General features: G+C 36.9%; 1 protein-coding gene across 1 annotated transcript in view; it reads right to left on the minus strand.

Moving 5' to 3' along the window:
- The window catches only part of LOC150089299 (non-canonical pre-mRNAs endonuclease FASTKD5, mitochondrial-like), a 237,230-nt gene that overhangs the window by 127,760 nt on the left and 82,072 nt on the right, over positions 1-27,398 (minus strand). Inside the window, exon 3 of the mRNA XM_090368479.1 lies at positions 8,665-8,815. Coding sequence (XP_090224605.1) covers positions 8,665-8,815 — 151 coding nt within the window. The remainder of the gene's footprint in view (positions 1-8,664; positions 8,816-27,398) is intronic.

The raw sequence follows: 27,398 nt of genomic DNA on the forward strand, positions 1-27,398 counted from the left end.
TTTTTCGGAACTGGTACCTTACTAGGGGGTGCTGCTAGATTGTTATACAATTGGTTTTATATTTTAAAATGGATTTATTTGAATTGGGTTTAAATTATATTCTAAATTATTTGGAGGCTTTCGGCTACAGTGTCTGTCTTGTTACCACTTCTCTTCCCTCCCTATTACGATTAATTGTTAGGTTTATATTAAATTTTCGCTCTACAGTTTTGCCATACTACTGGCATTTGTATTAATTTTTATTTCAGTAATATATTGGATATCATGTGGAAGATGTGTATTTTACTGTCCCCTACTGACTACTTCATATTTATTTTATTTTCTTATTTATCTTTTTTTTTTTTTTAATGTCATTACTCTCACACACACACACACACATATATATATAAAACTATAAAATGTAATGTAAAATTAATGAAATGTATGCCAGTAGAGTGGCCGATCAGTGAAGAGAAAAAGATTTTGACAAATAAAACAGCAATAAATACAAGAATAATGAGGAATAGAGTACTGTTGGAGGAACAATCCTAATTACCGTATTTCCCCATGTATAAGTCGCTCTCATGTATAAGATGCACCTTAATTTTGGGGCCCAAAATTTGAAAAAAAAAAAATGTATTACATAAAGTTATTGAACTCAAGTTTTATTCATCATAAAATTCATACAACTCGTCATCACTGTCAAAACTTCCATCCATTAGCTTGTCCTCATCTGTGTCTGATGACGAATCACTGTTTTCATATATTGCCTTGTCCTCAGTTCCATCTATGGCATTTGAAATGCCACATTTCTTAAATGACTTTACAACGATCTCAATCTTGATATTATCCCAGGATCTTTTCACCCAGGTACAAACTTCTCCTATAGTTGGTTTCTTCACTCTTCCTGCTGGTGTCAAATTGTCCCCAGAAGACTTCATCCATTGGTTCCATTCGTCTCTCATGGAAGCTTTGAAGGGTTTGTTAATGCTGACATGAAGTGGTTGGAGCTGGGATGTCAAGCCTGCAGGTATGACGGCAAATTTTGTTTTTTGCTCTGCGGCAATCTTCTTTGTGTTTTTTGTTATGTGTGCTCTGAACTGATCAAGCATCAATAGGCCAGGTTTACGTAAGAGCCCACCTGGTCTCCTACTCCAAACTTTCTCAAACCAGATCTTCATCCCATCCTGATCCATCCAACCCTTGTCATGAACGTGGACAATCACTCCTCGAGGAATGTCTTCTTTTGGCATTGTTTTGCATTTGAAAATCAGCATAGGAGGCAGCTTGGTTATGTTGGTACAACAAGCTAGAACTGTATAATGGCTCTTTTCATATCCATTTGTCTTCACAGTTACAGTTTTCACCCCTTCTTATCAACAGTTCTGTTACTTGGGACATCAAATTGAAGGGGGATTTCATCCATATTTGCAATCTGTCCCAACTCAAACTGACGTGTCTTCTAACGTTGAATGACAAAACGATGAAATTCAAGGACCTTCTGCTCATAGCTTTCAGGCATATTTTGGGCAGGTCTGGTGCATGTACGCATGCTTAGTCCATTCCGTTTCATGAACCTGAAGCACCAATTGTATCCTCCTTTAAATTAATCAGTAACTTTTTTTTCATCAGCAATTCTTCTTGCCTCATGCTGAACAATCTTTGTGGACACAGGAATTCCAATTGCCCTTTGCTCTTCAATCCATATCTTCAATTCCCTCTCTAAATCAGGCCATTTTGCTGACTTGCCTCTAATGGCCTTCTTCTTCTGCCGTGGCGTTTTCAGTAGGGTTTCTTCTTCTTCTTCCAGTCTCGGATTGTTTCTTCTTCTTCTTCTTCTTCTGCTGCCAGTCTCGGATTGTTTTCTCAGTTGGAGGAGGAGGACCAAACTTACGTTCAGCAGCACGATTTCCATTCACTTTTGCAAACTGGATCACTTTTAACTTGAATTCAGCATTGTACGAAAATCTTTTCTGAACCATTTCTGGGCAGAAAACGTGGCAAAACGTAACCTAATATACCGAAACAAGTGTGAAACATAACAAGTGCGAAACAATGAGCGCAAAGACAACAAGTGCGAAAAAGCAGGAAATGCAAGTAAAAAAAAGCTACAACCGCTGTATAAGATGCACCTAGTTTTTAGACCCCAAATTTTTTGAAAAAGGGGAGTCTTATACTTGGGGAAATACGTTAATTTAGGAAAAAAGGTTCCAATTAAAAGAAATTTAGTGGTGCCCACTCAGCTAAGCACCAGTTTCCGAATTACGTGAAATACCACTACAGGTGACCCCCGCTTAACGCTGATAATTCGTTCCGGAAAAACAGAGCGTTAAATGAATCCGTGCTAAGCAAGTGCCACATTCCCGTAAGGTAACATATGTATTTGTGAATTATTGATTAGGAAATATTTCATGGCACTGACTGCAATAAACGGTAGTGAAAAGATGCACAAATGTCGTTCAAAATATTTAATATTCAAATATTTCTATATATAAAATATTCTGAATTACATATGTATATAATTATGGTAACTACTTACGTATCAAAATTAAACTTAAAATTCCAATTAAAATCAGGAATTTAATTGATCTAAATTGATTTCAATTGATTTAATTTAATCGATGAATCTAATCATGAAAAATGTGTCAATTTAGGATTGTACTTTGGCCCTCTTCCTGGTAAACTTAAAAGGGGTTTTAATTTTAAATCCCCCACAGCATTACCACCCAACAATAAAGCTTTGAAACCTGGCATGTTTTTTTCTTCTTTCAATATGAAACTTCTTTTAGGCATTCGTTTCCAAAAAAGTCCTGCTTTACCTATGTTAAAAACTTGTTGGGAAGTATAACACATAATACCCCTCTTCAATAATTTTAACAAGTTCTTTTTGGAAAGTTTTGGCTCCTTGATCTGCATTTGCGGCTTCTCCCTGGATTTTAAAACTATTCAACCAGCCCTTACTAATTTTAAATGGTTCAACATTTTTTTTTTTGGTGAGTTTTCTTCAGATCATCATATAGGCTAATCTCTCTCTCTCCTTTTTTTTTTTTTTTTTAAGATAATATTTAACTTAACTGAATTCTGCACTGGATATTACCTTCAATAAAATTAGTTAAAGTCTCACCATTTCAATTGTAATAGCCGGCCTAGCCCTAGTTGCTTGCAGTGGAACAGCTGTCTTTCCCACTGCTAAAATTAATTCTTTATTTTTTATAATTGTCCTTACAGTTGGTAGATGACTTTCATCAACCGGTGAAATACCACCACTTTGCTTATTGGAGGCTTGAAGTGGTGAAACCCATGTTTAGTCTCTAGAGCAAAGTTTCCGGCATCCCCCCCCTCCCCCCCATACTTCTCCTTCAACCCATGCATGGTACTAAGTACTATAGGTTTTGATACCTTTCGTGTTTGGGGTTTTCATAAAAAAAAAAAAAAAAAAATTAAACTTGCCAGTCTTAAATTATGGCACACATCCGCTTGTCCATGACCGGAATCGATTCACTTCAAAACATCTAATTTAATTTTCAAATTCAGTCTTTTTCTTACATTTATAGTCTTCATGCTGTGTCCAGACATTGCTTTTTCATTCTTATCCGCCATTATTAACTGTGAAAAATGTAACTGCATTGGTTGCATTAATTATGATGCAATGTTCAAGTAAACTGTCTGTTACGCACGATGTCTAATACTGTACTGAGTGATGACTAGACTTCGGATAATTGCATATAATGCAAATATTACAAGCAATATACTTGATAATTTTTTAAAATGTTGATCTCGGAACTACGTAACAAGTCACTGTACTACAATTAAATTAGCGTGCAAAAAAATTTCTCAAGTCGGCATGGGAAACGTTTTAATGCGGTTTTGCTATTCAGGATAGATGTGCAGAAATTTGCCTTTAGCCAGCGGGTGCTTGATTGCTGGAACAAACTTCCATCTGTCATTGTAGAAGTTGATAGCTTAAATAGATTCAAGGCAGAACTTGTCAAACATTTGGAGCGAGTGGATGGGTGAAATAAGGGTTTTTTTTTTTTTTTTTTTTTGACTGATGCTATATAAGCTTGCTTCTTGCATCATGTGCCTTTGTTAATGCTAATAAAAATGCACAATAATAATTTAAGTGAGCAGTCATGGGATTGAACCCTGGTCTACTCAAAGAGCCTGTGATACTGCACTCCCACTCTTTAATAATAATAATAATATTAAATTAATAATATTACAATAATAATGAAGGAAAAGTTGATAGAATGAAGACATGGAAGTGGCCGAAAAGAGAAACATTAAAAAAAGAAACTGAAGGCCTCATATTAGCTCAAGAACGAGCATTATACACTAATGCAATAAAGGCTAAGAATGACAAGACCCAGAAGAACAACAAGTGCAAAAAACTGGTGGGACCACAATTCAGAAAAGGTTGTGAATAATCATGAGGCCAAAGTATTGATTGTCCACGCATTCTTTTGATTCAAAAGAATGCGTTGACAATCAATATTGCAATACCCAGAGACAGTGGAGTCAAATAGAAACAACTGGAAAAGATAACAAAATATAAAGACCTATAGATTGAAATAGAACAACTATGGGAAAACAAACAACAGTAGTGCCCACAGTGATCGAGTACAATCCAGTGTGGCACCCTTGGGGCTATTCTAAAAGTCTTGAACATCACCTGAACGTTATAGGTGCAGATAAAATTTCAATCCACCAACTGCAAAAAACAGCACTACTTGGAACAGCACATATATTACAACAATACCTTTGATTATCTAAGGTATTGTCGTAATATATTTCCCATGACCTTTGGGAAAGGACATGGGCTTTCCTATAGTGTCAACAGGACACTATAAGAAAGCCCATGATGTCCTATTGATGATTTATCGAACATTATCCTATAGAGATATGGAGGTCATAGTCCCACTGCATAAGGCAACTGTAAGATCACAATCAGAATACTGTGTTCGAGTATGTAGACCTCATCTGAGAAAAGACTATGAGCTTTTTGAAAGAGTCCAAAGACAGGCAACTTACATGGTCAGACTGGAAAAAAGGGCAACCATAAGAGGAAAGACTGATTATGTGTGCTACAGAGCTTGGCAACTAGGCACCTCAAAGGTGACATAATTGAAGTATATAAGACTTTGAGAGGGATTAGTAAAATGAACAAGGGTGGAATTTTTCACTGTTATAAAGAATTTCAGAATTCGGAGATATAAATAGATTTCTTTGAGCCAGTGAGTCACTGATTGCTGGAACAGGTTGCCTTTACAGGTAGTTGAGGCTGACAGTTTGAATAAATTGAAAGGTCAACTGGTTAGTTACATATGTGAAGGGGGAGAATATATTTTGTTTTTTTGACTACTCTCTCTCTCTCTCTCTCTCTCTCTCTCTCTCTCTCTCTTTTATTTTTTTTCCTTCCGGATCAGCGTAAGGAAATAAAAAAATAAATAAAATATATATATATGGCTATTACGATTACTGTCATAAACTTTTTCCCCCTTTTTTGGGATCTTTTCTTCCCCATGATAGGTGATAGTAATAATAATAATAACTAGGGGGCTTCACTCGACAAACAACAAAGTCTTTAAAGCATCTGGATAGGTTTCTGCTGTCAACAAACATACCTTCCCTCCATGACAACACGAATGCACAGCTCTTCAAAGTTTGCCGTGAAAAAATAATCTGCCACAATGTTGACATTCATCTACCATATTATCCAAATTGTAATATCTAAGATCTAATGTTACATCTGAACCGGTTCACTGAGTTTCGGCCAGTTCTTCATCCACATTAGCTACCTGCTTCCTGTTGCATTAATTTTCCACTTGTTCCATCGTCATTCAACTTATTCTCTGATTAGTTCATAACTTTTTGGCATGTTTCTCTCTATATTTCCATGCAGACTCCTGACGGCATCATTTTTCTCTCAGAATTGATGATTGCCAATCTAGGACTTGGCATTGTGTTAATTATTATTACATTAGCAAATTAAACGTCACGGATTCCAGATACCTGTCAAAACGCACTGATTAATATCTAATCAAGAAATGACCTAGGTAATTATTTACATGTGCATTTGTAGTGATATAATTGCCCTGCCCACTTGTACCACGTGATCTGCATCCCTCTTCTACCACTGGCTACTCCACCATGCGGCATTCTCAAGGTCGAATATATATCACCAGGAGAAAAACTTTTTTAATGTATAGAGAGATATTATTATTTTTAGATTTTTATAATTACCCACTTCATCCTATCTTCTTTTCCTTAGTTGGATTACTGTTTTAAATCTTCTGATGTCAGTGTCGGCTCAGACAGTGTCGGTAAAATTATTCTTATAGAAATTATCATTAGCAGAGGCACATTTTGCAAGGAAGCAAGCTTATACAGCATCAACCAAAAAAAAAAAAAAAATACCTTCCCATTTCACTGATCCATTTGTTCCAAATGTTTGTCTAGTTCTGCCTTGAATTTATTTAAGCTATCAACTTCCACAACAGATGGAAATTTGTTCTAACAATCAACTACCCACTGGCTAAAGGCAAACTTACGCACATCTATCCATTCAACTTTTTAATTTTCAACTGGGAGCTGTTTGGTGTGTTGAATTCTGATAACAAGAATATTACATATTCTTGTTATCAGAGCTTATTTTCTGTCTGCAGATGTTACCACCATGTTTTCCAAAATTTTTGGCAGCCCACATTGGCCTGATATACTTTCATCCATATCATTGACAAATATACAAAACAACAGAGGACCAAACACCGATCCCTGTGGGACTCCACTAATAACATTAGTCTACGAAAAGCAGAACCCATTAATTACCACCCTCTGTCTTCTTCCACTCAACTATCCTTTTATCCATTGTAGCAACTTACCCTTAATACCATTCTGCTCCAATTTGTACAATAGTCTTCCATGCGCAACTGTGTTAAAAGCTTTCCTGAAATCCAAATATATGATATCAAAATTATTTTTTGCATCCAGTTCCTTTGTAACCACATCATAATATCCTATCAAATTTGTCAGACAAGACTTTCCCTTAACAAAACCATGCTGTGTCTGAATTATTGCTGCAGTCTTGTCTAGATGATCCTGCAATGCATCTTTAACCAGTGACTCCACTATTTTACCCGGAACAGAAGTTAAACTAACTGGTCTGTAATTACTTGTGTCACCCTTCGATCCCCCTTTGTGAATTGGGGATACATTTGCACATCTCCAGTCCGTGGGGACTTCCCCCAAGTCCAAGGATGCTCTCATAATTATGGCTAAGGGTTTGCTTAGTTGCTTTGCCGCCTCCTTTAATATAACTAGATAGATCCCATCCACCCCAGGTGCCTTTCTTATGTTTAACTTCCAACAATTTCTCCTCCACTTTGCTCTCAGTTATTACAAAATCATTAAGCACCCTGCTACAATTTGATAACCTTCTGCCATTTTAAAACCTTAATAACTTCTCTGTGAATGTAGATGCAAAATACTCATTCAGTTTGTTTGCTATCTGAGCAGGATCATCAACAGTCGAACCATCGATATGAAGTGGACCAATCAGATTCATCCCCTCCTTTTAGAGTTTATATAAGTAAAGAAATCCTTGCTGTTTTTCTTAGCATCTTTTGCCAAAGATTTTTCGTAATCTGCCTTCGCCTGCCCAACTTCCTTTGTGACCTGATTACAGACTAGCTTATATCTGCCATAGGCTTCTGAGTCGCTTGATAATTTATATGCATCCCATGCATTTTTCTTTTTCTTCTCTGTCACGAGTCTCATCAGTTCATTTGATAACCATTTAGGCCTAAACCTTGAACAATATTTCTAAATAGGTATGAAACTTTTAGTAGCTTCCACAATTAATTTCTTGAATGCTTCCAACTTAGAATTTACTGTTGGTAACCTTGTCAGTTGATCCCACTGTACAGAATTTAAACACTGTCTGAGACCACTGTACTCACCTTTACGGAAGCAAAAACCCTTTCCTTTACCCCTGATGGTAATTATATTTTTAAGTAATCCCACATCAGTACACTGTGATCACTGCCACCTAGTGGTTCCTTTATCTGCAAATTCTTAATACACAAATTCTTAATTCTTAATCTGAGCAAGAGGGATTCTTCCTCTTGCTCAGAATATTCACCTGAGAGGGAATAAATTCAAATTGAGGAAAGACAGACGTAGGATAGATGTGCGGAAATTTGCCTTTAGCCAGCAGGTAGTTGGTTGGTGAAACAGACTTCGATCCCTTGTTGTGGAAGTTGATAGCTTAAATAAATTTAAGGCTTAGCAGGGCAGGTATTTCGAACTAACGGAGGGGTGAAATGGGAGTGTTTTTTTTTTTTCTTTGTTTTTTTTGGCTGATGCTGCATAAGCTTGCTTTCTTGCATCATATACCTCTACTAATACTATTATCAAGGTAAAGCAAAACTATAAAAAGGACAAGACTTCTGAATTTCATAGAAAACAAAAGTGAAATGTTAATGTACAAGAGAAATGCTACTGCATGCACACACACAAGAAACCTTCTAAATCCAAATTGAACCGTTGAATGAATTATATTTGTTACTTTTGTCATGAATTACAAGATAAAGTAACTAAGTACATTAACATCAAAAATATGGCAGCTTATTCAACCAGTGTTAGGATAGTCACAATATCCAAATTTACAAAAAATGTGATTCTTACCTGGAGAATAAAAATGTGGCAATACATGTCTGAAACTCCAATACTGAGGTCCACCTAAAAGAGCATCAACGCTTTCACTAATAAATAACAGCAAATGTTCTTGATGTGTCAAATCACTGTACTGTTTATGTGGAATTCTACCCATGTATGCCTGGTAGAAATAAGGAAAGAAAATAAATTTTTTCTCATGTTTCAGAAGAAAGTTCAAAATTAAAAATTCAGTGCAATTTTAATATAGCAAGACTTCATAATTATATCTATAAATGTTGAAGTGCTTAGACTGACTCCAGAGTTCAAAACCTCTTCAGCTATAATTTTCAGTGCCTTTCAAGGACTGCCTGACTGTTAATTTCCCTATAAAAACAATCAATAGATAACCGATAGTTTATCAAATACATAAGCAGGGGACAATAGTACAAAACTCCAATAAATGTAACAGTGAGAAAAGTTTTATTTTCTTTTTTCTAAGCATTTTATGATTTTTAATTGGGAAATAAGATAACCTTTACCTTGATAGATAGACTATCAGGCAAAGTGCCAAATAATTTTTTTCAAAAACAACTCAATGAGTGCAAACTACAAATAATCTTTATTAGCATTTCATAAATGTTCCTGTTTCATATTTTGAGTGATGGTTTTACAAAATATCATACAAAATTGCTGCATACTTTGTTTATCAAAATATATATGATCACAGACAAAAACATTCCCAGTTGACTTCCTGTGTCACTCATTATCAAGTTCACAGAGATGTTTCATTTCAAATATTGTACTTATATCTAAAACTATTTTTCTCTGCTATCAAGGTCCTACAATTTTAGATTTGAAGATGGAAATTTACTATTTCCAAGAGTTGAACAAAAATTCTAAAAGAACTGGAAAGAACATATGATGTAATAGTTAGTAATAGAGGCATATGATGCAAGAAAGCAAGTGTATGTGCTTAGGTAGCATCAGCCAAAAAAAAAAAAAAAAAAAATTATACCAAGGGTCTAAAGTGAATCAACTTTATATTAACCACAGTTTTATATCGAATAGGAGAGACAACAAATAGACCGAGAGGAAACATACATGTCACATTAATATTAAGGTTGGATAAGCTTTAAAAAAAAATATGGCAGACACCATATATTATATTATATTATACTGAATTTCAATGAAAATCATGCCTCAGACCAGAGCAGCAAAGCAAAGGGCTCAAGCTAGTAGGAGTGCCATGGTTTTGGGGAGAACTGAATTGGGCAATTGTCCTCTGAATACGGCCTTGTGAAATATATGCTTGTTTGCATATATAATGTTTTGTATAATGTTTGCAGAGCTATCAACAACAGAACATGATATGCCAAGGGGCATGTCTTTGTGTGTACTCGATGTAAGGAGCGAGAGGATATTAGGCACCAACTCTCATTTTTATGGGCCTTTAAGAGAGCTTGAAGAACAGGGTGGAAGAACAGGAAGCAGTTAAATTGGAGGACCCATCAAGCTCTCGGCTGCCCACATCAACGCCAGAGCTTGCACTTCATTATTAAGCAAACCATCAGCAACCCCTAAGGCAGAATGCGCTGGTTCCACAGGAGCTAGTTGTTGTCGGTTAATCTATTGTAAGGGTTTGGTTTGGTTTGGGTTTTATTGGCACATCAGCAACTGAGGCTATAATGCGCCAAATACTCTATTGTAAGGGAAACAAGCAATATATTGTGCAAAAAGGATAGCTGGAATAGGACCAGGGAATGTCTGCTAGAGGCAAGAGATGTTGACATTAACAAACACAGATATCATCTTTTAATGGCACAAAAGGTGATACACATTGGCACTAATGACATTAAGAGCAAGAGATCTACAGACTTTCTTAAGCAGAGAAATGTTGAAAAAAAATCGCAAGTTAGAGTTAAAATTGAAAGTGTCTGCAATTCTGCCCAGACACAATATGAGAGAGTATATGATAAGAGCCCTGTCAATAAATTTCAGCCCTGGATAGACTGTACAAGGCTCACTGGATAAAATCTTTCTCAGCACAGCCTGTGCTTGTTAACAGATGTTAACTGATTCTCCAAACATGAGATACACTTAAATAGAAAGGGTGCAAATATATATATGGTGATGCCATCGAGGCAGTGTTAGGCGGGACAGAAAACTGCTAGCTTGGGAGGATCCACAGACTATTAAATTAACAGTAGCTGCAGGCAGAGGAGAAAACGTCAAATATTCTTACACCCTTTTAAGTGTACCTCATCTCTGGAGAAGCAGTTAACATCTCTCTTGTTAACAAATGCAGACTATGAAATATTTACCCGACAAAACTTGCACAATCTATTCCAGGGCTGAATTCATTTATGCAGCAAATAAATTTGATGAATTTGAAGTGCTGGTCAAGGCATCAAATGCAGACACTATTGAGATATTAGAGGTATGGTGCTACTCAAATATGCATAATTTGAATATGGAGGACTATGATGTATTCAGAAAGGACAGACAGGATAGGAGAGGGATTACAGTAATAGTGGCATGTGATGCAAGAAAGCAAGCGTATGAGCTTATGTAGCATCAGCCAAAAAAAAAAAAAATTCACACAACTATTCCCTCTAAATGTTTGTCCAGTTCCTCCTTATATTTATTTAACATATCAACTTCCACAATGACAGATGGAAGTTTGTTCCAGCAATTAACCACCCGCTGGCTAAAGGCAAATTTCTGCACATCTATTCTACAGCTGTCTTTCCTCAATTTGAATTTATAGCAGGTGCCTAGTCTCCAGTCACTGCAATTTGCAGAACTTAAGCCTCTCTTGGTAAGGGGATTCCTTCATTCCCCTTACCAATCTTTTTGCCCTTCTCTGTACACTCTCAAGCAAATCTACATCTTTCCTAAAATGAGGCCTCCAGACCTGTACCCAGTACTCAAGCCGTGGCCTGATCATTGCCTTATACAAAGGGACAATCACCTTTTCCCTGCTAGCAAAATTCCTGTATATCAATGACAAAACCCCATGACCTGCCCTGGCAGCCTGTCTGCATTGCTCAGAAAACTTCATATCTGACTGCACAAATACTCTCATGTCTTTTTCATTTTCTACCACCCTAAGTGTAGTACCACACAGTTGCTACGTTCCTCTGGGGTTACTTCTACCCATATGCAGTAGTTTGCATTTGTCAATGTTAAACTTCAGTTGCCACTTCTCAGCTCATCTTCCCAAATTTTCTAGATCCTGTTGCAGTAGCACACTGCCTTTACTGTCATTAACAACCCTTCCAACCTTTGTATCAACTGCAAACTTCGACACTAAGCCTGATATACCTTCATCAATATCATTGATAAATATACAAAACAACAGTGAACCCAACACCGAACCCTGTTTAGGTTTAGGTTGTTTGGTTTTTAGGAGCATTAGCAACTAAGGCCATATTGCTCCGGGATACGCGGTGGTCATTCCCTGACCTTTCCGCATCCTCCGTATTTGGTGGTGACGGGCTCGAACTCCGGTCTAATCAAGAAGCGTGCACTACGCACTGCTGCTCCTTCCCACCTGGCTACGGAGGCACCTATCCATTGTAGCAACTTAACCTTAATACCATTCTGCTCCAATCTGTACAGTAGTCTCCCATTATATTAAAAAAAAGTAAGAGATTACCTCAATCTTTTTCGTGGAATTAGTCAATTATCTCCATATGTAATGAATAAAATAAGATGAAAAAACTAATTAATGAATTCCCTCACTCACAGAGATATGACCAAAATCGATGAGCAAAAGAATTGAAAGCCAAGAGCCCCAACCTGACCCGTGAAACACATCAAACCACCGCAGCAAGACCACGAGTGTAAGAAGACATTGTGTCAGAATAAATAATTAAAATCGCTTCTGATAATAAATAATTAAAATCACAATTAAAAGGTTAAAATCACAATTAAAATTTGGATGAACACTCAAGTTAAACGAAATGCACAGCTGTTTCCCTTCCTTAAGCAGACCATGCTTTTCAACTGATCGCCATGTTCACAGGATGGCAATATCGCGAGATGTTTGTGTGTGGCTCTTAAAAGTAGAGAGATTATTTGTATTGACGCAAGCAAAAAAGACCAGAAATCCAAGATTAGGTAAGGACGTCGCACATCGATAGAATTTTTATGTAGTTTCATTTTGAGCGTTTCAGCGATCAATTATTTTAGGTAATTGTGTTGTATGTTCCATGTAAACTGGAACCACCAGTAAAATACTGATACTAATGAAATAAGCACTGTACTTTACTGGTGCTAATGAAATTTGTAAATTTGATAAAAATGTGTCTAATGATTAAAAAGTGTTATTGTACCAGTGGTGGACTGGGCCACTGGAGTATGAGAAATATCCTGGTGGGTCCCTTACCCATAGCCTTCGAAGAAGCAAGATAAATGTGTAATCACACAAATTTTAATTTCTAAATTATACTTAAATGTGTGTTAGGGCATTTTTTTTTTTTTGGCACATTGAATATTATGGTCATTAATGCACTGTTTCCTATGGTTTATCACATATTATGAATAAAATTATATTATGTCCATGCTGTATGAGTTCACAGTACAATTCATTGTGGGGGGGTGGAGGGAGAGAAGGGGCTGGAAACCGAAAGCTGCTTTATTACTTTATAGAGAATTATAAATAAATTTAAAAAGACAAGCACCTTTCAATCACACCATGCTTGAAGTTGATTTCCACCTCTGCATCTAACTTCCATCAACAATCCACCACCCAGCATATCATGTCTCATGTGTTCATTTTTAATAACTTCCATAACTTACATTACAAATTATATTGAAAATATTTCCTATTTATATTATTTAAAAATTGCATTTCTATAGTTTAGAACTCTGGAACATAATCCCCCCCCCCTTCTTTTCATCACTTTAAATATTTCTGTTGGCAGTTTTTGCTGATCATGAAGGCTTGTTGATCCCTAACGCCTATTAAGAATACAGTTAAAAAAAAAAAACAAAGTAGATAAAGTTAAAGACAAAGTTGATCTTCCTATACATAAGTCCTTTGCAGGCCTCATACATAGGAAAATGATGAGCCCTTAGCAAATAAAAAAAAAAAAAAAGAAACATGCAGAGCCAATCAATAATAATTTTCTCTATAGTTACTGCAATACAGAGAAAAGAAGACTAAACTGACACAGTTTGATTACAGATGCAGCTTAATACAGTTTGTTTGTGGCTTGTCCATGCGATTCCATCAAGAATAGTTTTTTCTTCCTTATTATTAACCAGTAGTCTGAATACTTTCCTATTCAAACTACTGGCAGAAACTATTCAGACTACTATTCAGAAACAGGAGGCAAAAGTTATTCAGGATAACTGCTGAAATAACTACAATTTAAGCCAAATTATTTCCCTGTTCCCAATGGCTAGGGATGCAGCAGAGGTAGATTTCACATTTGAATTAAAAATAAAAGCCAGAATTTGTGTACTAAGAACAGCAGTGAGTGAAGATTATACCTGGTGAGGGGAACCTACGTCACTCACATATCTGGCCCATTTGTAATGATACTGTTCTTCACAGAGATACATGGCGGAGTTCAACCAACGTTCCAGGAGCCACCCTTCACAAAAACATATGTCCACATGTCCACCTTAGGGTTGATAAGGCCAACAAGGCACTTAGACAATAAGTATATATAAAGGATCTTTTACATGATTCAAGGCCAACTCTGTATATGCAACTCTACATTATATATGCTCAGAGACAGTTGGCAAAGACAACAGCAGCAAACTTCACAGACAATCTGACTTCAAAACATCTATGCACACTTGCATAGATGTTTTGATAAGGTTGTAGGACGTTTTCTTTTAGCATTAGTAGAGGCATATGATGCAAGAAAGCAAGCTTACACAGCATCAGTTAAAAAAAAAAAAAAAAAACCGCTCCCATTTCACCCCTCCGTTTATTCCAAATACCTGTCCAGCTCAGCCTTAAATTTATTTAGGCTATCAACTTCCACAACAAAGGATGGAAGTCTGTTCCACCAATCAACTACCTGCTGGCAAATTTCCACACATCTATCATACATCTGTCTTTCCTCAATTTGAATTTATGCCCTCCCAGGTGATTATTCTGAGCAAGAGGAAGAATCCCATTAGCATCGAGCATGCTCAAACCATTCAAGACTTTATACACCTCAATCAGATCACCTCGCAGGTGACTAGTTTACAAACAATGTAATTTGCAAAATTTAAGCCTTTCTTCGTAGGAGCAACCCTCGATTCCATTCACTAATCTTGTTGCCCTTCTCTGTACTCGTTCCAACAGCTCTACATTCTTCTTAAAATGAGGCCTCCAGACCTGTATACAGTACTCAAGGTGTTGCCTGACCATTGCTTTATACAAGGGGATAATCACCTCCTTATCCCTGCTAGAAAAATTCCTGTATATCATTGACAAGGCACCATGAGCTACTCTTGCACACCATCTGCACTGCTCAGAAAACTTCATATATCTGCCTGCACAATTACCCTCCAGGTCCTTTTTGTTCTCTACCACTGAGAGTGCAGTAACACAGAGTTGATACGTTACTCTGGGGTTACTGCTTCCCATATCTAGTACTTTACATTTGCCACCTCTCAGCCCATATGCTCAATCTTTCGAGATCCTGTTGCAGCAGCGAACTGTCATTAGTGTCCTTAACAACCCTGCCAACCTTCGTATCATCTGCAAACTTGGATATTAAGCTTGATAAACCATCATCAATATCATTTATAAATACAGAAAACAACAATGGTTGTTGTTGTTGTTTGGTTTTTAGGAGCATTAGCAACTAAGGCCATATTACTCCGGGATATTAGCATTAGTAGAGGCATATGACGCAAGAAAGCAAGCTTATTCAGCATCAGCCAAAAAAAAAAAAAACAACCACTACTCCCATTTCACCCCTCCATTCGTTCGAAATACCTGTCCAACTGAGCCTTAAATTTGTTTAGGCTATCAACTTCAACAACAAGCGATGGGAGTCTATTTCACAAACCAACTGCCCGCTGGCTAAAGGCAAATTTCCGCACATCTATCCGACATCCGTCCTTCCTCAATTTGAATTTATGCCCTCTCACGTGATTATTCTGAGCAAGAGGAAGAATCCCATCGGCATTGAGCATGCTCAAGCCATTCAAAGCCTTATACACCTCTATCAGATCACCTCGCCGATGCCTAGTCTCCAGGCTCTGTAATTTGCAAAACTTAAGCCTTTCTTCGTAAGAGCAATCCTTTGTTCCATTCACTAATCTTGTTGCCCTTCTCTGTACTCGTTCCAGCAGCTCTACATCCTTCTTGAAATGAGGCCTCCAGAACTGTATACAGTACTCAAGGTGTGGCCTGACCAATGCCTTATACAAGGGAATAATCACATCCCTGTCCCTGCTAGAAAAATTCCTGTATATCATTGACAAGACGCCATGAGCTACTCTTGCAGCTCTTCTGCACTGCTCAGAGAACTTCATATCTGCCTGCACAATTACCCCCAGGTCCTTTTCATTCTCTACCACTGTCAGCGTAGTACCACAGAGTTGATACGTTGATCTGGGGTTACTGTTTCCCATATGTAGTACTTAACATTTGTCAATGTTAAACTTCATTTGCCACCTCTCAGCCCATCTGCTCAACCTTTCCAGATCCTGTTGCAGCAGCATAGTATCAGCAGTGTCCTTAACAACTCTGCCAACCTTGGTATCGTCTGCAAACTTGGATATTAAGCCTGATACACCATCATCAATATCATTTATACATACAGAAAACAACAATGGACCCAACACTGAACCCTGAGGAACTCCACTAATAACATTAGTCCACGTTGAGCAGTGTCCATTGATTACCACTCTCTGTCTTCTGCCACTCAACCATCCCTTTATCCATAGCAGCAATTTGCCTCCAATGCCACACTTCTCCAATTTGTGCAGCAGTCTTCCATGCGCAACAGTATCAAAAGCCTTTCTAAGATCCAAATATATAATATCAAAGTTATTCCCTGCATCCAGTTCTTTTGTGACTACATCATAGTATCCAATCAAATTGGTCAGACAAGACCAGCCCTTAACAAAACCATGCTGTGTCTGAGCTATAACTGAATTCTTGTCCAGATGATCCTGCAGTGCTTCTTTAACCAGTGCCTCCATTAATTTTCCTGAAACCGAAGTTAAACTAACAGGTCTATAATTACTTGTGTCAGCCTTTGATCCTCCATTGTGAATTGGGGTTACATTTGCACATCTCCAGTCCATGACTACCTCCCCTGAGTCCAAAGAAGCTCTCATAATTATGGCTAGGGGTTTGCTTACTTCCTTTGCTGCCTCCTTTAATATAACTGGATAGATCCCATCCACCCCAGGTGCCTTTTTTATGTTTATCCTCAACAATTTCTCCTCCACTTTCCTCTCAGTTATTAGAAAATCATCTAGCTCACTGCCAATGTTTACTTCACCTACGACATTCCCCTTCCTGAATAACTCCTCATGTGTGAATGTAGATGCAAAATACTCGTTTAGATTGTTAGCCACCTGAGCTGGATCCTCAACTGTTGAACCATCAACATCCAGTGGACCAATCTGATTCATCCCTTTCCTTCTTGAGTTTAAATAGGTAAAGAACTCTTTTCTGTTTTTCTTTGTATCCTTTGCCAAGGATTTCTCATAATCTGCCTTTGCCTGCCTAATCTCCTTTGTGACTTGGTTACAGACCAACTTATATCTATCATAGGCTTCCATGTCACCCATTAATTTATATGTATCCCATGCATTTTTCTTCTCTGCCATATGTCTCATTAGTTCATCTGACAACCATTTAGGCCTGAACCGTGAACAATATTTCTTGGTTGGTATGTAAAGCCTGGTAGCTTCCAAGATTAGTTCCTTGAATCCTTTCCATTTTGAATTTGCTGTTGGTAACATCATCAGTTGGTCCCACTGTATAGAATTTAAATACTGTCTCAGACCATCATAGTCGCCTTTACGAAAGCAAAAACCCTTCCCTTTACCTCTGATGGTAGTTACCTCCTTGAGTAAATCCCACTTCAGCACACTGTGATCACTGCCACCCAGTGGTTCCTTTATCTGCAGATTCTTAATGCATGAAGAATCACTACTGATAATCAGATCAAGAGTATTACTCCCTCTAGTTGCCTCCCGAACATGCTGGTGTAGAAAACAATCATCCAATAAATCCACAACAGCCTTGCTAATGTGTGAGTGACCAACCCACAAATTCCAGTCAATATCTGGGAAATTAAAATCCCCCATTATAAGACTCCCTGATTTACTGGCCCATTCTATTTCCCTGTACAGTATCTTATTATACTCATCAGAGTCATTAGGCCTATAGCACACTCCTACTCTCAATTTTGATTTCACATGCTTATGTCACACCAAACTGACTCGACACTGCCCTGTCCATCAATGTCGACTGGCTTCACTTCCTTGGATTTTATGTGTTTTATAACTAATAGCATAACCCCTCCTCCCCTCCTGTCCTGTCTATCCTTTCTATACACATTGTACTCAACAAATTCCAGTTCTGCATTCCTTATATCTGTGTGACACCATGTCTCTGATATCCCAACAATATCTGCCTTTGATGTTTTGAGCAATACCTCAAATTCATCAAATTTATTTACTAAACTCCTAGCATTGGTGTACACGCAAGTATACATGCACCTGTTTCTATTCTTTAGCTACCCTAACACAACCCATGTGTTTACTTGTACCGCAATGACTTTCAGCAGTCTCTGAAATATCCTGCATCTTGTTTTTCAGGCTTCTGCTCATTCCAATAGAAGCAGTGCAAGAATCTCTTTCACCTCTGCCAGTGGCTACTGTTAATCCATTAGTCTTTGTCTCCCCCCAAGCTAGCAGTTTTCCGACCCACCTAACACTGCCTCGATAGCATCAGCAAATATTCTTGCACCCTTTCTATTTAAGTGTATCCCATCCCTGTAGAAGCAATCTCTCCTGTTAACAAGTACATTCCAGGCTGAAAAAAATTCTACCCCTTGAGCCTTGCACAATCTTTCCAGGGCCGAATTGATCGACAAGGCTCTCATCATATACTCCCTCCTATCGTGTCTGGGCAGAATTGCAGACACTTTCAAATTCAACCCTACTTCATGGCTTTTTTTCAACAGTGACCTGTACTTGTTAAGTAATTCCGCTGGTCTCCTACTCTTAATATCATTAGTGTCGACGTGTACAACTATATCACCTTTTGTGCCCTTAAAAGATGATATCTGCTCTACAACGTCATCAACCTTTGCCCCCGGCAGACATACCCTGGTCCTGTTCCACCTATCCTTTTTACAAAGCATGTTCCCCGTTTCCCTGACAATAGAGTCACCAACAACTACTAGTTCCTGTGGGACCAGCGCATTCTGCCTTGGGGGCTGCCTCTGTGTTGCAAGATGACCAAGTGCAAGCTCTGGCGTTGATGTGGGCAGCTGAGAGCTTGATGGGCCCCTCAATTTATTTCCTTCGAGGGCATCCACCCTGTCCTTCAAGGTCTCATATAGGCCCATAACAACGCCGAGTTGTTGCCTAATTTCCTTGTACTCCTTGCATCGTGCATACACAAAGACATCCCCCATGGCAGTATCATGTCCCGTACCCGATTGCTCCGCAAACATCAAGCAAACAGTGCATCTTAAAAGGCTGTGATTCAGAGGGCAACTGAACCCCTCAGTTCTCCCCTGAGTCACAGCACTCCCATTAGCTTGAGCCTTTTGCTTTGCTGCTCTGGTCAGAGTCATGATTTCGATTTAAATGTCAATAAAATTACAATTTCAGAACAAAATTAAAACCTTAAACATGTATCTTAACACAGTTATAACGCTATATTTATTTTTCATGCGGTGGTCATTCCCTGACCTTTCGCATCCTCCGTATTTGGTGGTGACGGGCTCGAACCCCGGTCTAATCAAGACGCGTGTGCTACGCACTGCTTTTCCTTCCCACCTGGCAACAGAGGCGCCAGAAACAACACTGAACCATGAGGGACTCCACTAATAACATTAGTCCATGATGAGCAGTGTCCATTGATTACTACTCTCTGTCTTCTCCCACTCAACCATCCCTTTATCCACAGCAGCAATTAGCCTCCAATGCCACACTGCTAAAATTTGTTCAGCAATCTTCCATGTGCTACAGTATCAAAAGCCTTTCTAAGATCCAAATATATAATATCAACGTTATTCTCTGTATCCAGTTACTTTGTGATCACATCATAGTATCCAATCAAATTGGTCAGGCAAGACTTCCCCATAACAAAAAAATGCTGTGTCCGAACTATAACTGAATTCTTGTCTAGATGATCCTGCAGTGCTTCTTTAACCAGTGCCCCCATTAATTTTCCTGGAACAGAAGTTAAATACAGGTCTATAATTACTTGTTTCGCCCTTTGATCCTCCTTTGTGAATTGGGGTCATATTTGCACATCTCCAGTCCATGGGTATCTCCCCTGAGTCCAAAGAAACTCTCATAATTATGGCTAAGGATTTGCTTACTTCCTTTGCTGCCTCCTTTAATATAACTGGATGATTCCATCCACCCCAGGTGTCTTTTTTATGTTTATCTTCAACAATTTCTTCTCCACTTTCCTCTCAGTTATTACAAAATCATCTAGCTCACAGCATTCCGCATCCTGAATAACTCCTCATGTGTGAATGTAGATGCAAAGTACTCATTTAGCTTGTTAGCCATCTGAGCAGGATCGACAGTTGAACCATCAATATCCAGTGGACCAATCTGATTAATCCCTTTCCTTCTATAGTTTACATAGGTAAAGATCTCTTTGCTGTTTTTCTTTGCATCTTTTGCCAAAGATTTCTCATAATCTGCCTTTGCTTGCCTAATCTCCTTTGTGTATTGGTTACAGACCAGCTTATATCTATCATAGGCTTCCATGTCACCCATTAATTTATATGTATCCCATGCATTTTTCTTCTCTGCCATATGTCTCATTAGCTCATCTGACATCCATTTAGGTCTAAACCCTGAACAATATTTCTTAGTTGGTATGTAAAGACTAGTAGCTTCCAAGATAAATTCTTTGAATGCTTCCCATTTTGAATTTACTGTTGGTAACATCATCAGTTGGTCCCACCATATAGAATTTAAATACTGTCTCAGACCACCATAGTCGGCTTTACGGAAGCAAAAACCCTTCCCATTACTCCTGATGATAGTTACCTCTGAGTAAATCCCACTTCAGCACATTGTGATTACTGCCACTTAGTGGTTCCTTTATCTACAGAATCACTGCTGATAATCAGATCAAGAGTATTACTCCCTCTAGTTGCCTCCAGAACATGCTGATGTAGAAAACAATCATCCAATATATCCACAAAAGCCTTGCTAGTGTGTGAGTGACCAACCCACAAATTCCAATCAATATCTGGGAAATATTTCCCAATACAGTTTCTTATTATACTCATCAGTCATTAGGCCTACAACACACTCCTACTGTCAATTTTTATGTCCAAATGCTTATGTCACACCAAACTGACTTGACACTGCACTGTCCTGTGATGTTGACTGGCTTTACTTCCTTGGATTTTGTGTTTCTTAACTAATAGCATAACCCCTTCTCCTTTCCTATTCTTCCTATACACATTGTACTCCCCAAATTCCAGTTCTGCATTTCTTATATCTGTGTGACATCACGTCTCTGATATCCCAACAATATCTGCCTTTGATGTTTTCAGCAATACCTCAAATTCATCCAATTTATTTACCAAACTCCTAGCATTGATATATATGAAAGTATACATGCACCTGTTCCTATTCTTAGCCACCCTAACACAACCCATGTGTTTACTTGTACCACAATGACTCCCAGCAGTCTATTGATATGAGCTGCTGCTCATATCAATAGAAGCAGTGCAAGAGATTTGTTTTTTAGCCAGAGAGTTGTTGATTGATAGAACAAGTTGCCCTTGAAGATTTGGTAAATTCTGCACTAATAAAAAAAAAAATAATAAAAAAAAACAAGTAGATAAGAAAATACAAATTATGTGCTTCTCTTCTCACACAGGTAACTATCCAGTTGACCTTTGAATTTATTCAACTTGTCAGCCTCAACTACCTGCGGGGGCAACTTGTTCTAGCAATCAACAAACTCTCTGGCTAAAAGAAAACTTCGTACAACGTAATGTAAATCCTTAACCCCTATAATCTGAACTTATGAAGTTACTTTCTTATATCTGCATGGTGCAGAAATGCATCTGAGTAAAAAAAATTTCAGACAAGATTAAATATGTGCAATATTTTTACAAATTGTTTTAATTATAAATAGGGACATACATAATAATAATAATGTTAACAATAAATTTACACTTTACAGTTAGTTATTTATTTTTCTTGGAATTTCTCTTCTGTTCTTTATAGAAGTTCATACTTTGTAGACATCATCTACATTTACTGTTGCACCATTAGCTAAATGCAATCTGATTCTCAAGGTCACTTAAATGATCTTCATATATACTATTTCAATTTTTTGTTTTAATTGAATTCATAGTGCTAAATCCTCGCTCGCAGTCTGCATTTGATGCTTGAAATGTTTCCATAATATCATAGAGAATGGATATGTTACAAAACTCTAAATTTGTCAGTATGAAATTTAAAGTGTCACTGAAAGTTTTAAATATTCCAGTTTTAGTTTTTTCGGCAATTATAAATTTTAATTCTGAATCTTCTTTATCTTCGCCTTCTTCCCACGTTTATATGGGGTCAGCATTAAATAAATTTTAATTCCTAATATTCTTCTAATATTTTAGAAATAACATCACTTTCGTTATTTGTAATAAATCTTGAATATTTTTTTGCAAGGTGTATCACGTTAAGTTTCCCAAAGTCAAAATTATTGCTTTCATTTGTGATAGCATTAATGCCAATCATTTAATTCATCATCAGGAAATCTGTTATCTAAGTGATCACATACACGTTTCATAAAGCGAATTATAGCTGTAGTGTCAAAGTCACTTTGAATTTTTGATAATACTTCTTTCACATTTTCACTCCAGAAAATATTTTTTCCAAGATATTGAAATATTGGTTTCTTAATTTGTTTATTTTAGCTTTAACATATTGATGTGCATCAATAATGTTTAAACAACTTTTTTGTAGATATTTGCAAAGTGATGCAAGCTCTCCTAATATATCATTGAGTGCAATTAATGCCAAATGATATTGTGAATTTGTCAAAATTTGTAAACAGTATTTACTAATAAGATCATTACATTTGTTAACCTGCTCATTGTAATATTCGATTAATATTTCATAATTTTTTACTAAAGCGTCAACTGCAAAATGTCTGGATAATCATCTGACTTCATTTAATGGTCTAAAAGATACAACATCGTGTTCTGTAACCTGGGCTAGTTCTTCTAATTTTCCTTTTTTTTATACTAGACCTGCTAAACATTGTGTATACAATTCTAAGCAATGTCTCTATATCTTGCACAATAGATACATTTTCCATGCATCGTCCAATCTTAAATCTTCTTGGTGTGCAACACAATGTTCTTCAGATAGATGTAATATTTTGTTTTTGAGAATTCTTGTACTCCATTTTTCCTTCCAAGCATGACACTTGCTCCATCTGACGTGAACATTACCATCTTTTGAATATCAAGATTATATTCGCCGTAAAAATTTTTTATTTTTTCTAAAATGACTGTGACATACTGTCACAGTTTGTAAGCTTCAAAATACCTCCAAATATTGTTTTGTAATACGCTTAATTTTCACTTGAAATTTAAAATACAAAATCAATACATTTTGTACTGAAATATCCACAATTACTTTCGTCCACAATTAACGTGTGTGGAAAGTAGATTCTCTTATTTCATTCAGGATATTTTTTATGAGAAGAGAATTTATACATTCAACAGATTAAAATTTAAACGAATAATTTTTGCTTCTCCAATTTTTAGATATATTTATAAATTTTTCCATGTGTTCGTGAATGTCTTGTACAGAGTTCATTGATGCATTAATTTTTATGGCTAATATCACATCATTAATCATAATAAAATTTGATTTCAATCGTTCACTTCTTTCCTTTTTTGTGTTACACACCTCTACTTAAAATTCCACCTTTTTTCAGATTACGTAACTTGGTAATTTTATCTTTAAAGAATCTATTAAGCTGTTTGTGCCACTGTTCACCATATGGGACAGAAATAAAGTATTTTTTGATATTACTATTGTTGGTTGGTGTAGTATTTTGTATCCTATCCTTAGCCTATACCCTAATTCAGTTTATTGTGGCAAGGGGATAACCCCCATTTAAGAACCTGCTAGTTAATATTTGTATTTCTGAGTCCAAAGCAGATTTCGTCGTTGAATATTTATAGACATTTAGAAATTGATTAAAGATAATCGATCTTTTGTAGGTGAGCGGGTGATAGCTATTATAATGTAGAAGCATACCGGTGTTTATAGGTTTTCGATAGATGCTAAATTGGATTTTATTCGAGTCCCGAGTAAGCGTGAAATTTAGAAAGTTTAATGACTTTGTATCCATATCCTCCCTTTCCAATGTAAATTTGAGTCTAGAATGAATATTATTAAAGGAATGTAAAATGATTTGGATAGTACTACTATCAGTAATAACTAGAACATCTAAATACCTCCCGTAGTATGCGATATGGGGTCGAAAAGGTGTCAAATGTATATGCTCAATCGTTGAGAGATAGATCACTGACATTAAGCTGCTCAGGCTCAAACCCATTGGTAATCCAAAAATTTGTTTGTACACCTTGTCTTGTCTTGAAAGGTGATATAGTTAGTCTCAACTAACAGTTTAATTAAGTGAAAAATTTCCTTAATAGGTAGCTTCGTATAATTAATCGGTATCGAGTTTTTATTTAACATATTACGAATAATATCTAATGTGTATTCAACGTTTACGTTCGTATATAACGAGGTAACATCTAGTGAGAATAAATTGTCATTGTCGCCAAGTCTACAGTCTTTAAGATTGTTAAATAATGTATTGTAGTTCTTAATCCCAAATTGTATTACCTGTCTAAAGGGTTTTATAATGCTATATACATGTGTGGCTAAGGATGAAAATGCAGAGTTCCTGTAGGAAACAATAGGTCGAATAGGAAATCCAGTCTTGTGTAATTTTACCTGACCGAAAAGTGCAGGAATATTGTATGTTCTTGCCTTCAATTCCTTTAACTGGGCCATAGTAATGTAGTCGTTTTTTCGATACGTGGTTAACATTTTATTGTATTGATTAACCAAATTGGTAAACAGTGCTGGGGGTCTACTTCAAGATAAGTGGAGGTATCTGAAACATCTGAATCTAACTTATTAATATAATCAGGTTTATCTAGTATTACCACTATATCTCCTTTATCTGCCCTCTATATAATAATGTCCTTATTTCCCCAAAGTTCTCGTAAAGCTGAACTGTTATGTGTATTCAATTTAGGAAGTCGCGTTTCTTTTATGTTATTTACTACTTGGTTAACTTGTTGAATAAATAAATCTTTTTGTGGAACATTACAAAGTCCAAATTCAATATCAATTACGCATTGTTTTTTAGGTAGTTTTCAAGGTGGTAAATTATAATTTACCACCTCAAAATATCCTCTTCTATCCCTTCATATCTTCTATCCCTTCATATTCATCTACTGTGACCATGTAAACATAGACGGAGAAATTTAGTGGAAGGCACGGATCACTCACTTCTCCGAAAAACATATGCCCGTTTGTCGGAGTAAAGGGGAACCACAACACAGGTTGACCAGAGGCTATTATCAATGTCAGGAATCTTCTTAATCCTCTGACTGGCTATGGAAAGCACATTGAATAGCGCGACTTCTCGGTATGTGACTGCATAGGTTTTACGGACACCACTAACATTGCGAAACGGTAATCCCTTTCACCCTTAATTCGCACTTTCTAATTACCTAAATTGCCTAAAGGCCAGAACAATGCATACAAAGTTGTCTCTCCTAATCCGTTCGTTACATGGAAATTTTCTTCGTTCAACGGTTTGTTGTTTGTTTGTTATTTGGTTTTTAGGAGCATTAGCAACTAAGGCCATATTGCTCCGGGGATATGCGGTGGTCATTCCCTGACCTTTCCGCATCCTCCGTATTTGGTGGTCACGGGCTCGAACCCCGGTCTAATCAAGAAGTCTGTGCTACGCACTGTTGCTCCTGCCCACCTGGCTACGGAGGCGCCTCGTTCAACGGAAACTATTTTAAATGTACTGTAATTAAAAAGGGAGAATAAAAAAAATTCGCTATAAAGAAGTTTGTTAAACAGAGGTCCAACTGTAATTAAATCAAAAATGAAGCAATTTTAAAATACATAACCAATTGATTGTGCCATTAAAATGCTGGGAATGGGGCCCTGCTCGCCCCCACTGTAGTTTCGGCTCTGGATACTCAATAATTGCATTCAGGATTTCATTTGTAAAATAAATGATCGTTTCAACAATGGGCTCGCAAATTTTCAACAAAAAATAACAATGGACTCTCGCGAGCCCACTATAGCTCACCACTGCTTATAATGCCGCTTCTTATTGCTTATTTACGACTTGCAAAACATCTGTTTATGCCCATTCTATTTATTACTCGAATTGTATGATTTCCAGTAGATGTATATATATATATATATTTTTTTTTAATTTGGAGTCTTAAGGTGTCCCAGTTAATCTGACCTCAGTAAATAAAGTCTGCTGTACAACTTCTGAGCCTGCTATCGATGGATAAATGTATTGTCTTTTTACAGTTTTTAAATAAAGGCTCTACAGTGATATTTATTTTCAGCACTACTTATATCATTAAATTAAAATTTTTATTTATTTGTGTTCTAAGTTTTTTGTCTTGTAGGGATCTCTTTTGTTTCAATAACCCGGATTATTGCTTAATCCGGATGATCACTCCCCCAATTAAACCAGATTAGCGAGAGTTCACTGTATTATGGCTGAATATGTCCCACCAAATCATGAAAAATATTTCATTATCACCCTTCAAAATAATTTTTTGAAGGGTGAAAATGAAATATTTCACTATTTTAAATTTTGTTTATGCAGCTTGTAAGTGACAGGGTCCTGTCATTTTGGACTAGAGAAAGGTCCTTATCTCGTTTTGGTAGAGCAAAAATAAAACATGAGCATCAGGATTGGGGATAGGTGCTTTCAGAAATAATCCTATTAAAGAAACTCGAAAAGATGTATCACATAAATTTTTAATCACATAATAAGACCTATTTAAAGCTTCTATGAGCTCTACCAGAGTAAATTGTTGATTATATGAGAGAGAAAGACAAGTCAAGAAGTTCACTCCCTAATTTTCTACATCTGCTTCGATGCATTGAAAGGAAAAAAATGTAGGACACAAAAGCTAACAAAGCAACGAAGAAATGTCGATTAGAACCTTTTTTTTTCTTTTCTTTTTTTTCTGAAAACCCAATGAACAAGAAGTATTAGAACCCTACCATGCATGGGTTGAAGGTGTAGAAGATGAAAGAAGGTATTTGTTCACATTAGAAAAGGGACAGTGACTGGTTGCAGCAAGTGTTTGGACTGAGAGAGAGAATTATAAAAGCTAATTCAGAACAGTGTTGTATCTATAGAATAGGCATGCAGCAGAAACAGGATGTCTATAAGACAGTGCAGAGACACTGTTAGAGATGAGTCATTAATTAACCTAACTGCCTACTTTTTAATGGAGTCAAGAAGCTTGAGAGAAGTTTTAGGAGCACTGCTC

The sequence above is a fragment of the Mastigoproctus giganteus genome, chromosome 2 (genome assembly GCF_048544385.1).
Source record: "Mastigoproctus giganteus isolate SK-2022 chromosome 2, ASM4854438v1, whole genome shotgun sequence".
Taxonomy (NCBI): domain Eukaryota; kingdom Metazoa; phylum Arthropoda; class Arachnida; order Uropygi; family Thelyphonidae; genus Mastigoproctus; species Mastigoproctus giganteus.